At 37.6% G+C, this 11,449-nt stretch overlaps 1 protein-coding gene across 1 annotated transcript; it reads right to left on the bottom strand.

Moving 5' to 3' along the window:
* Window positions 1-4,561: 4,561 nt before the first annotated feature.
* Cldn17 (claudin 17) lies at window positions 4,562-5,236 on the bottom strand. Its single transcript, XM_027929008.2, has one exon. The coding sequence runs from the start codon at window positions 5,234-5,236 to the stop codon at window positions 4,562-4,564; it is 675 nt and encodes a 224-aa protein (XP_027784809.1).
* Window positions 5,237-11,449: the final 6,213 nt, after the last annotated feature.

Below are 11,449 nucleotides of genomic sequence, written 5' to 3'. Positions count from 1 at the left end.
AATTGGTTTATTCTGAGGAAAAGATCTATTTCCAGGCCCCTCACCTGGTTTATAGGTGGCTGTCTTTTTCTATGATTGTTTAAACCTTAGGTCAACATTTCCTTTATCTTATCTTTCTCTCTTATTTCTTTTTTAAAAAGCAGGGATGCTTTATCACTAACATTGTCTAGAAGATCAACAAGTGAGAGTAATAAAAGACTCAATATTTAGCTAGTTCACTATTGTTTTTAAATGATTTGTGGAATGGAGACCCTCTTAATTGCCCATACCTGGGAAGGACCCTCTTCCCACTCATTCTTGGCACAGCACGCGTTCGTAGCCTTGAGTGTCAACCTCCATGGGACCCTGCTTAGTGCAGAGGAGAGGTGAGGAATGACTTGAGGACAAACATGTCATCGGCTGGCCATTTGTCTGTCTATGTGGCACTCTCACGAAGGGTGGGAAATACTTTTCTGCTCCCATGGCATTCTAACTGTAGGAAACTTGGCAAGATTTTTGTTTTGGTCTGTCAGACTAAATGCATCACTGAGATGTCTCATCCCCTGACACAAGGAGGTCATGGGGAAGACTATCAATACCCTTGGATCCACGTGAGTCAGAACACACGCCACCTGTCTTTGGATTCTCAAGCTGTCAGTTTATCATATCCTTGTGTCCAGGTCTCTGAGAACTGGACTAAGTAGAGCACCCTGAGTTTCCTCTCTCCCACAGACACATTAGCATTTAGACCCTTTTAACCCAGCTCCTTTTGATTTTACCTTACTCAAAAGAAATCATCTCATAATTATGAGTGCCCTGACTGAGCCATACCATTATTTTCCAAGATTCTTCTCAAAATTTCTTCTTTTCTTATGAAAAAATTGACATTTCTTTACACTTCTGAGCTCCGTTGTTTTAATCTCTAGGGGAGGAAGGAATCTATTAGCTAAAATCTCAAAATATTATACTGTGTGTACATTGTTTCTTGATCATTTCTCAAGTATTTATTAAGTCTAGACTTGGTACTATTGCTGAATATTTTTATTTCTCCAAATTAGCTTCATGGCTTTGGTTAAGTCATTATGTTTGTAAGTTTTGATTATTTTAGTTGGATAATAAAGTCTGTCGATAATAAAGTCTATGCTCTATATTTTTATGGTGATTTTGAGAAGAAAGAGAACCCAACAAAACCCTTTTAAATATATCAAGGATTTTTGTAGATTAAAATAATTGTTAATATACAATTAATTAAATTTGTGAACTAATAAGAGTCACTTTTAAAAGTCATCTTAAAAAGTGTTGATGGGTATTATATGATGTTAATTTATTTTTCTCCTCCCTCATATTTCTTCCTTTCCCCGGTCCCAATTCCAAAATGTAGTCTGCAATGCATTTTGTGGAGAATATAGCAAAATCCAAGGCAGAAATAATAGACTAGAAGTGTTTCAGTCTTTATGCATTTTTGTTTTTGAAAGTCTTTGTGAAATTGTAAAATGTTTTGGAAAATGAGGGAGAAGGGAGCTTGTACCAAAAAGCAATCTTTGAGCTGGGCACAATGACACATAACCTGTAATCCCAGTGGCTTGGGAGGCTGAGGTAGGAGGAATGTGAGTTCAAAGACAGCTTCAGCAAAAGCAAGGCACTAAGCAACTCAGGGAGACCCTGTCTCTAAATAAAATACAAACATAGGACTAGGGATGTGGCTCAGTGGTCAAGTGCCCCTGAGTTCAATCCCCAGTACCATAAAAAAAAAAAAAATAGTCTTTGGAGGTTGGGGATGTACTCAGTGGTAGAGACCTTGCCTAGCATATGCAAGGGCCCGAGTTCAGTCTCCAGTACCTCAAACACACACACACACACACACACACACACACACACGCACACAGATACACACAACATCTTTTGGGGAAGCAGCAATTTCCTTCACAATGCTGTGGACAGCTGTTAGCCGGGTCATCAGATCCAGTTTTTGTCCATAACACTTGGCAGAAATCATCTCAACACTGGCTACACTATTTTTTCAAAGTTCTGCACTATAGTATGTAAGTAGGGGTGAAATCCACTGATTCACCTGGAACAAGAGAGTCTCATAAAAGATGGCCAAGTATGACAGAATTGAAAAAGTGAGAAACCAAAAGGCCAAATGGACATGGTCTCGCATACCTGCTTGGACTGATTTTCTTGGACTGATCTCCTGAACTCACCCCCCAGATGCTGTTGAGACCTGCATAAAATCTCAAGAACTATGTAATATGTGAGAAAGTATCCAAGAAGTTGGATTTCAGTTAAGTTTTATAAAATAAAGATAAATTCCTTGTACACCTGGGCTTGTGGTATGAGAATTACATTCTTAATGCTTTTTGAAACTTACTAAAAATTATTAAAATTTCTTTTTGGAGAAGTAGAGAAATATTAAGTTGGGGAGGGGATGTAAAAATAATTTTTCAAAACTATAACTGGATTAATGAGAGAGCAAGCAACAGAATTGTTAGTTCCTGAATTTTTGCCCCATATCATATTTAAATTTATGTTATGATTCCACCCAGTGTTAAACCTTGGTGCACTCTGATCCTCTGGCTGACAGGATAACATACCTCATTTAAAATGAAGAACCAATTCTTGTAAGGCTAATTACTTCTGGGTGATCTAAAACATAAGACAAATGATTCCAAGACAGCCTTTAAACATGTATCTTGCTTCTCTTGATGGCTTACTTATTTGACTATGTAAGATAAATGACTTCTTCTCAATAGAACCAAATATTAGGCCTTTCTGTTAAAAGAAAATAATCTTAGGAAAAATCCACCTAAATCACTATTTTTGTATTTTTATTACTGTTATTTGAAGATTTTTACACTTATCTGGTCCTTGTGATTTACATATTACTGGTATTTTTAATTAAGTTTTATAATAACCCAGGTTTGAGTTCCTGAAGACTTGCTGATATTTTGTAGAATGAAGGTAGGGTTTGACATCAAGATCATTCTTTGAGTTATTGCTATTTTAATGTTCTAGAGTTACTAAGTGATCTTTAACTAACTTTCTTTCTTTCTTTCTTCTTTAGAAGTAGTTGAACACAATACCTTTATTTTATTTATTTTTATGTGGTGCTGAGGATAGAACCCAGGGCCTAGCAAGTGCTAGACAAGCACTCTACCACTGAGCCACAACCCAGCCCCACTAAGTGATCTTTTAAGGACAGAAATTCATTCTCCAATTGGCCTCATAATTAAATGTATCCAAATCATTGTAATATGTAACTATTTTATTATTTTATTATAAAGAAAAGGATGCAATAAATATTTGATAAAAAATTCTAATGTTTTATTGTAATTTTGTACTGTAAATGGTTTTATTACAAAATAAATATAATATTATAATAATTTAAATTGAATATATAAACATTGATTTGCAATATATTGGGGCTATTCAGAAGCAACTCATAAAGCAATCTTTCTTCATAAACATTGTGTACCAGTTCCTAGCCCCAACCCCCAACCACTTTTAATGGTGCTAGTAGTATATACACATGGAGAGTGAAGAATTACGAAAATAATGCATATGATTCAAGTAAAACAAGATGCCTTCACCATAGCTATTTGTTTATTACAGAATAAAAAGAGGTGTTTATTTAAGCCTGACTAGTTGCCTGAATCATTGCTCTGATTCTTTATTTTGCTTTGCATGTTTAGGCTTGCACATTGACTAACGATTAAATCAAGGCATAGAAACCATTCCTTTCGACCTAACCCTAAATTCACCAGTCATGCTGTGTATCCTCTTGAAGAGGATACACAGAAGGCTTGCACTGCAGCCTGACCTTCCGACATGGCTCATCCAGAGATACTTCTCTTTGCTTGAAGGTGGCAATCAAAGCTATGATACTACTACTTTTCATTTATGAATTATCTTCTTCTGAATGTTTATTTCTAAGTAGGTTTACCTGTAGAAATTAGAGACTTTGAATTCCATCTTCTTACATGTCTTAAGATAAATCATAGCCCCCTTATCCTTAAAAGTGTTTAATTTAGTGTGAGTTTCCTAAAGGAATAATAAAAAACCCTTTTGTATTGAATAGGCATTTCCATAGTTTGGTAAATTCAACCAAAATTACTTTGTGATAAATACAATTTTTCCAGAATGATTGCTTAAAAATAACATTACTTAGCTTTTACTGTAAGTATAAGAAATAACTTTAGAAAACAATGCTATATTTAAAAATATGTGTATGTTTTATTGCTGTGAAGTATCAATGACAATTTTAGATTTCTTATCAGAAAATATATGATAGTCAAAAGAGTAGTCCATCATTGCATATAGATGATTGAACATATACTTGATTTTTGACCACACAAATTGGAGTGGGGATTGAGTCCAATAATAGCAAATAAACTTAATATACAGGAGATGAAAATGTCTACATATATCATTTGCATGCCTGCCTCTGGTGAAAAATTAAAATCTTCATCTCAATTTCAATCTAGTCCTACAGCAAGTTCTCCTGCCTGGAATACTTACAGGTTGTGTCAGAACTTTGTAAAGCACATCAATCATAATCCATAGCTGCTGCTAAAAACAAATATTAGACATAACTGGTGGAGGTCGTACTATGCACTCTCACATTCCTTCGCTTATCTGTTAGTCGCGCGCCGCAAGCTGGGGCTGCATATCTGTTCCATTTTTTTGTTCTGTTACAGCAGCAGAATCCACAGAGCAGACCCCCGCCAATGAAGAGGACAGCAGAACTCGCCCAGCCTAGGAAAAGGGCAGCTCCCAGCTCCCTTTTCTGACCTGTGTTGATGGTTGGGTCATAGAAATCCCTGATGATGATATGGGCTGTCCAGCACACTGGAATCAGAACGAAGATGCCCGTCAGGATAAAGAGGACTCCTGAAGTTCCCAGAAGGTAAGCTTTGACCCTCTCATTAGAAGTGGTGCATTGGATCTGCTTCATGCCACAGATGCCAATAAGTAGAGCAATCAAAGAGAGAGCAACAGCCACACACATGAGTGCCCGAGCTGCTTCCAAGACAGGTGGGAGAGCCAACAAGGAATTATAGAACTTGCACTGCAGCCTGACCTTGACTTGTCGGATGCAGTTCATCCAGAGCCCTTCCCAGAGCCTCTCAAAGACAATGATGTTGCTGCCAATGAAAGCTGACACTCTCCACTGAGGCAGAAGCGTTGTGGCAAGAGTCCCGACCATGCCAAGGAACCCGAGAACCAGCCCAGCAATTTGCAGTGGATAAAATGCCATTGTCTTTATTCTGAGACTGATCCAATCAAGAACAGCAGAAAAAGATGCCCAAGATGCAGAACGTGGAGAGCCCTTTGAATCTAGAGCAGTCTCTGATGATATTCTTTAGGGTTGCTGCCCATTTCATTTGGCTCCAAATCAGCAGCTACAGCTGAACTTGACCTAACTAGAAGGACCTGCTGTAAATGCCTGCTGTACACACATACTCATTTCTGTATGAATTATTCACTCCTCATATATAATTGTGTCTCAGCCAATCAGAAGGTATCCAGAGGTGTGTCAAGAAATACTGCATTCAACTTTAGTATTTCTCATATTATTATTGTCTTAGCAATGCTGTCATTAAATGTCAACGGTTCCAGTGTGAATTGCTAATTACAGAGCCGAAAATCTCCTGTCTAAAAACCACTCTGATAGGAAAGTATAAGTACAAATGTTAAGCTAGACTGAAGATAATGCTAAAACCTTACCAGTTCTTCTGGGAGCAATTGAAAAACTCTTTAGACTTCAGATTGTCTATGGCTTTTTCTAGTTTAAGCCACCTTTCCTTAATATGGTTAATCAACTCTGGCTTTAATAAAGGCTTCTAGACAGGGAGAAGTACTTAGGTAGAGTTTCAAGTCTTCTACTGAAACCATTTATACTTAGATGGAGTCTTAAGCAAGAAATTTAAATTGCACAATTTGTTCTTCAGATCCAGAAAGAAAAAACAAAGAAACAAAAACACCTCATAATTGGTTTGAATTGACTATCAATTATTCTATTAATGTTAAGTAACACCTCTCCCTATGTAGAAACATGGTTAGAGTATAAATTTTCATTAGATGTTTCTTTAATGGCAGCTTGAAATACATCACATTTGTATATTTTATTTTGGGGAGCGATGCAAAAATAGAATTTTAGAGGGACTATGATACTTAAAATTCAGATCATAGAGACTTTTTAGAGTTGGAATGTGTCTTCAAGGTTGCAAATCTCAAGCTGCTCATTTGCCAGATGCAGAACATGAGGTCTGGAGGGTGCTTGGCTGAAGTTAGCTGTGTGCTACTCAACCCAGGGACAAAACCTCCAGCCCACTGTACTTGTCCCCATCTGTTTAGTCTGATTCAGAACTAGGAGGGAGAGATGCCTTTTCCAAACCTTTTCACACAAAGAGAACTAAATCCAAAATTTAACACTGCCCCTTCTACGGTTTTTCAAATACTTCTCAAAGGGGGAAAAACTCAATTGAGATTATTTCAAAATTCAAGAGTGGAGTTGGCATCCTTGACTACCCCTTACCTACCACCACCCAGAGATTGGGGCTTTGTCTGGAAAGCATGGGCTTATCTCTTCTACATCCCACAGGAATCTGTCTTAAGAATAGAAACTACTCAAAAACAAGCACATGGAACATTCTTTACCTGGATGACATTGCAGATTACAAATGTCCTCCATTTCCTTCAGTCGCAGGTCAAAGAGTGAATGGGTGGTCCAGTACTACCCAGATTTAGAAAGCCCACTTATTAAGAATTATGGAGACCATTGCATATTCAACATGGATGGTTTGGGAATATCCTCTCTGAGGAAAGCAATCACCCAGAAAATAGATGACTTTTCTGCAGAAAGCTCCCTACAGCAGCTTAGGATGCAGAGTTCCTTGGCCCTGGGTGCTGGGCTTCTGAGTCACAGCCTTCACTGTTCCCGCCCTACCAGAGTTTCCCAACCTTACTCTGACTTAGGGTTTCCAGCTGCTCTTCCCCGATCTAGTTCCTCTTCCTAGTTCCATCTCATTTTTAGTCCCATCTTTACTTTATCCTGGAAGTTTCCAGTTTGCTATTCTTTTTCAATTGTTTGATTTTCCACCAGTAAGGATATCTGGTAACACAAGTCAGGGCGTATGTCTACTTAGACTATGGAGGTATATCCTGAATATAAGAACAATCTGAGGAACATAATAACTCAGGAGTGTTAGCTTTTGCCCCTCACAGCCAGTCAATTGTCAGAGCCATCTTGACTTTTTCTCTTTTACACTTAGAGGGAGAATTTGCTTTCCTCTCCAGCCTCTCTGTAACTCTCATCCCCTTCTACCGCTTCTGCTGCCCTGAATCCACCAGTCTTTCCCTCCCTTGTTGTACATATGCCCTCTCCCTATTTCTGAATTGTTCTTCAGAAAATAAAAACATTATCTGGACATAGGGGGTGCATGTCTATAATCCCCATGGGAGGTTGAGGCAGGAGGATAGCAAGTTTGAGGGCAGCCTCTCAAATGAAATAAAAAGGGTAAAGGGGCTGGGGATGTAAAGCTGTTGCCTGGCATGTGTAAGGCCCTGGGTTTGATACCAAGCACTTCATAAAAGAAGGAAAAAAGTGGGATGGGGTACAGAGGGTGTAGCTCATTGGTAAAGCAACCCTGGGTTCAATCTTCAGCCTCACAACAAACAAACAAATGAATGAATAAATATTTCTTTTAAAAAATAAAATAAACTTACTGAATTGCAATCCATTTTGAAATCCCATGTCTGCACTCGCTGCTATGTACCTTGTGTATCTTTTGGTCTACTCACACCACTTTTTATTGCTCCACACATTGAACTCTGCCACCATGAACACTTTACTAGAAATGCTACAGACTTCCTGGACATTCTAACTCAAGCCTCTAAATAATGCTTCCATTTTTTTTTTTTTATTATAGGACCTTTCTGGAAAAGTGATCACCAGTGCCTGTCTTTTTATGGGGAAGTAAAGAATATGTGCTTTGGGAGAGATTCAGTCTTCAATTGATGTTTTAATCATTCATCTTGAGTATGTTTTTGAACCTTGTGAAATTGCAAGGTTAACAATAATAATAATAATAATAATAATAACCTAATAAGACTGAAGATCTAATTTATGGATTTTGTGTAAAGTACCTGTCCTAAGCAAACACTCAGAAAAGGTTTGCATTGCAGTGCCATAATTCAGTTCTTCAATATTTGTCTTATTTGCTTTATTATATTAGCGTGTCCATTATTTCTCTACCTGCTCATTATCAGACTTTTTTTTTTCAATAAATGCCCTTAACCATGTTTGTTTCCTCCAGGGTTCCACATGTATTTCAGTATTCTTCTTACTCACACACTGTCTATACAGAGTCTCATGCGTGGCCCCTGTGTCCACTACTTCTTGCAAGGCTACAACTTAGGAAACTCTTACCTTTAGTCCAGGCCTCTCTCTATTCACTATTCGCTGTTCATTTTATTTTTTATTTCTCAGTGTCTCTTCAATCAAAAAGGAGCCTGGGGTAGACACTGTGATGTTGCACTAGGTTTCCCTGTCCAGCTGCATCAGCCTCCTTCAGATGTTGCCTGAAAAAAACCAAACATCTGTTCAAATCATTCTCCATTCATGGAGTCAATCCCCATCCAGTGACTGATGGATAATGGGTTGTAAAGATCAATCCTGATAGCCCAACTATAGGTTAAGTCTAAGAGGTGATTCCAGCTTCAGCAGGGCCTTCATTGGGTCTTCACCATGACTGGACTTCTCTCCATCATCAGTCATCTTCCTTCCCTTCTTTTCTCCTCAGGTGTTGATCCCATTAAAAACATAATGCACTGATCTCTACCTTACAACCAGCTTCCTAGGGAACCATATCACTGATGGACACATTATTCTAGTTCATTAGATATATTTTATCTTCTGGCATTGCTGTGCCATAATTCAGTCCTTCAATAGTTCCATCTGAATCATTTCAACAGTGTCTTAGCTAATCTTCTGACCTCCAGTTTATGCCTTTCTGATCCATATCCCACCAAGAAATCAAAAAGACCTTGCTGAGCCCAAATGTAAACATTACTAATTCACATAGAAATTTTCAGTAATTCTCTGCTGTATCCAAGACAAAATCAGAATAGCTTAAGATTTTCTCTCTCTCTCTCTCTCTCTCTCTTTCTTTCTCTCTCTCTCATTGAATGTGGCCCCTGGCCAACTTTAAACAACTTTAAATCTTAGCTTATGACCATGACTATATTTCATGTTCTCAAAAACTTTACATTTTAATGAATGTGGTAAATATTAAACAAATTATCACCATAATGCATGTCATTAAAAATTTAGAGATAAGCATAGAAATATAAGGTATAAAAATGATATGAATAGAGCATTAACAGAAATGATCTCCACTTTGATTATAGGATGGGGAGCATTCCAGGCAAGACAGACTGTCTGGGTGAAGGCACTGAGCGCAGTGCAAACAGAAAACCTTGAGCAACAGGAGAGTGAGAACAGAGACGAGGCTGCAAAGGTAGGCCATTTGAACCATCAATAACATCCTAAGGTCTGTGCAAAGACAGTTAAAGATTTCAAGCATGGAACTGACACTATGAAACCTCAAGTCCACATTGAGACAACAATCACCAAAGCACCAAAACAGTATGGAAAGGCACCAAAGTAAATATGAAGAAACTGTCTAGAAGGGTACTGTAATAGTCCAGGTGAGAGACCATGAAAGCTGAGTTAGGGGACTAACCATGTGGAGGATCAGATGCATTTACATCATGTATCAAGTGGTAAATGTGACGGGTGGACTAGAGGTAGAGAAAGGCGTCAGAGATGACTGTCATATCATTGAAATCAGCATCATGTATGCACTGTGTGTTTACTGAGAATAAGGATGAGTGTGACCTTTTAGAAAAAAAAGATCAAGAGTTAGTTCAGTTTTCAAATGTGAGTCCGAGTTGTCTGTCAACCTTTTTAATTAAAATATATATGGAATTGGATGTTTTGGATCTCAGGGGGACAATCTGGACTGTGTGGATATGTGGGAGTCCATCCTGTCCACATATGACCTATTATTAGACCACGATCAGTGAGAGGAATCTGACAATAAGGACAGCTGATTTACTCTGCCAATCTGTCCTCCTGGTACTTGTACTGAGGTCTTTGGCAATCTAATTTAGGTTGAAGACTTTTTGACTTCTCTGTAAAAATGTGTCAGTTTTACTTACAGCATCAGCTTTAAGTGAATAGAAGTGCAAGAATCACATCATTATGGGGAAATGGGGACACTTGACGCATCACATCTCACCAGACTTCTCTCCCATTTGCAGAGTTCTTCCACACCTGAAAATGTTGAGACATTCTTCTAATTTGCTGTATATCAACTTTGAAGGAGATGAGAGGTCTCCCCCAGTGGCCAGTTCAGGTTTTAACAAGTATAAATGAGTCAAAAGACTTTAACTGGATGGAAGCTGAGTTAGAAGAGCTACAATATGGAAGCAGAAATGGATTCACATTATGTAGAAGATGAAACATTCACACATGCGTAACACGCACGCACACACTTGAATACGCATTTCTACTCTATGATTATTTATCCCATTACTGATTTTCCAATTTGCTCTTTCCTCTACAGAAAGCATTTTCTTAATTCCCCTGAGCCCCCTGGACACATGCATCTTGTTCATTTAACAGTCATTCATTTTCCTCTGGATTTTGATCCAAATCTAGTCATGGGAAAAACTTTTTCTGAATTCTTGGATCATTTCTTCAATGCCATTTCCATTCCTGTTATTGTTTTTACCTTAGTACTATGCATTTTCATCTATACCCTTTTTTCACAAGTTCTAGATAAATACACATTTCTATCTGTATTTATTTAGTCGTCTCCCATATGGGTGACAGATGCTGTGAGAACTGAGACTATGTCCAATGTGTTTATCATTAGCTTCTCAATAATATAGATTCCCTGATCCATAGTAGTTGCCCAGGAAATATTTCTTGAATGAACAATAAATTACTTCATCAATACAACGTTTCTTTCAGTTAATCCATCTCCTAATTTACGGTTCAGCATTTAATTACACCCTCTAAAATTATAAATTGACAGTTTGAATGCTTTTTATAAAAACGGGATTTATATATAGAATATTATCTCATTTATTTAAACACACACACACACACACACACACACACACACACACCACTTTTCTATTCCAGAAATGCATTTGGGGATAATCTAAAAATCATCTAAATTAAATTTAATGTCACCAGCTAGTCAATCAAATTTTTTAATATATTTATTTTTTTAGTTGTAGTTATTTTTTTTTTAAATTTATATTTGGTGCTGAGAATCGAATTGCTAACTCACATTTCAACTATTTTAAGCCTACTTACATACCAGTATTGCAAACAGACTTCCCTGTGAAGTCAGTCAGGTAAATTCCAGATTCCACCCCAAGTACAGGAAAACTA

This window comes from Marmota flaviventris, chromosome 8 (assembly GCF_047511675.1).
Source record: "Marmota flaviventris isolate mMarFla1 chromosome 8, mMarFla1.hap1, whole genome shotgun sequence".
In the NCBI taxonomy this organism is placed as follows: Eukaryota; Metazoa; Chordata; class Mammalia; order Rodentia; family Sciuridae; genus Marmota; species Marmota flaviventris.
This window is presented reverse-complemented; position numbering and strand designations above follow the sequence as displayed.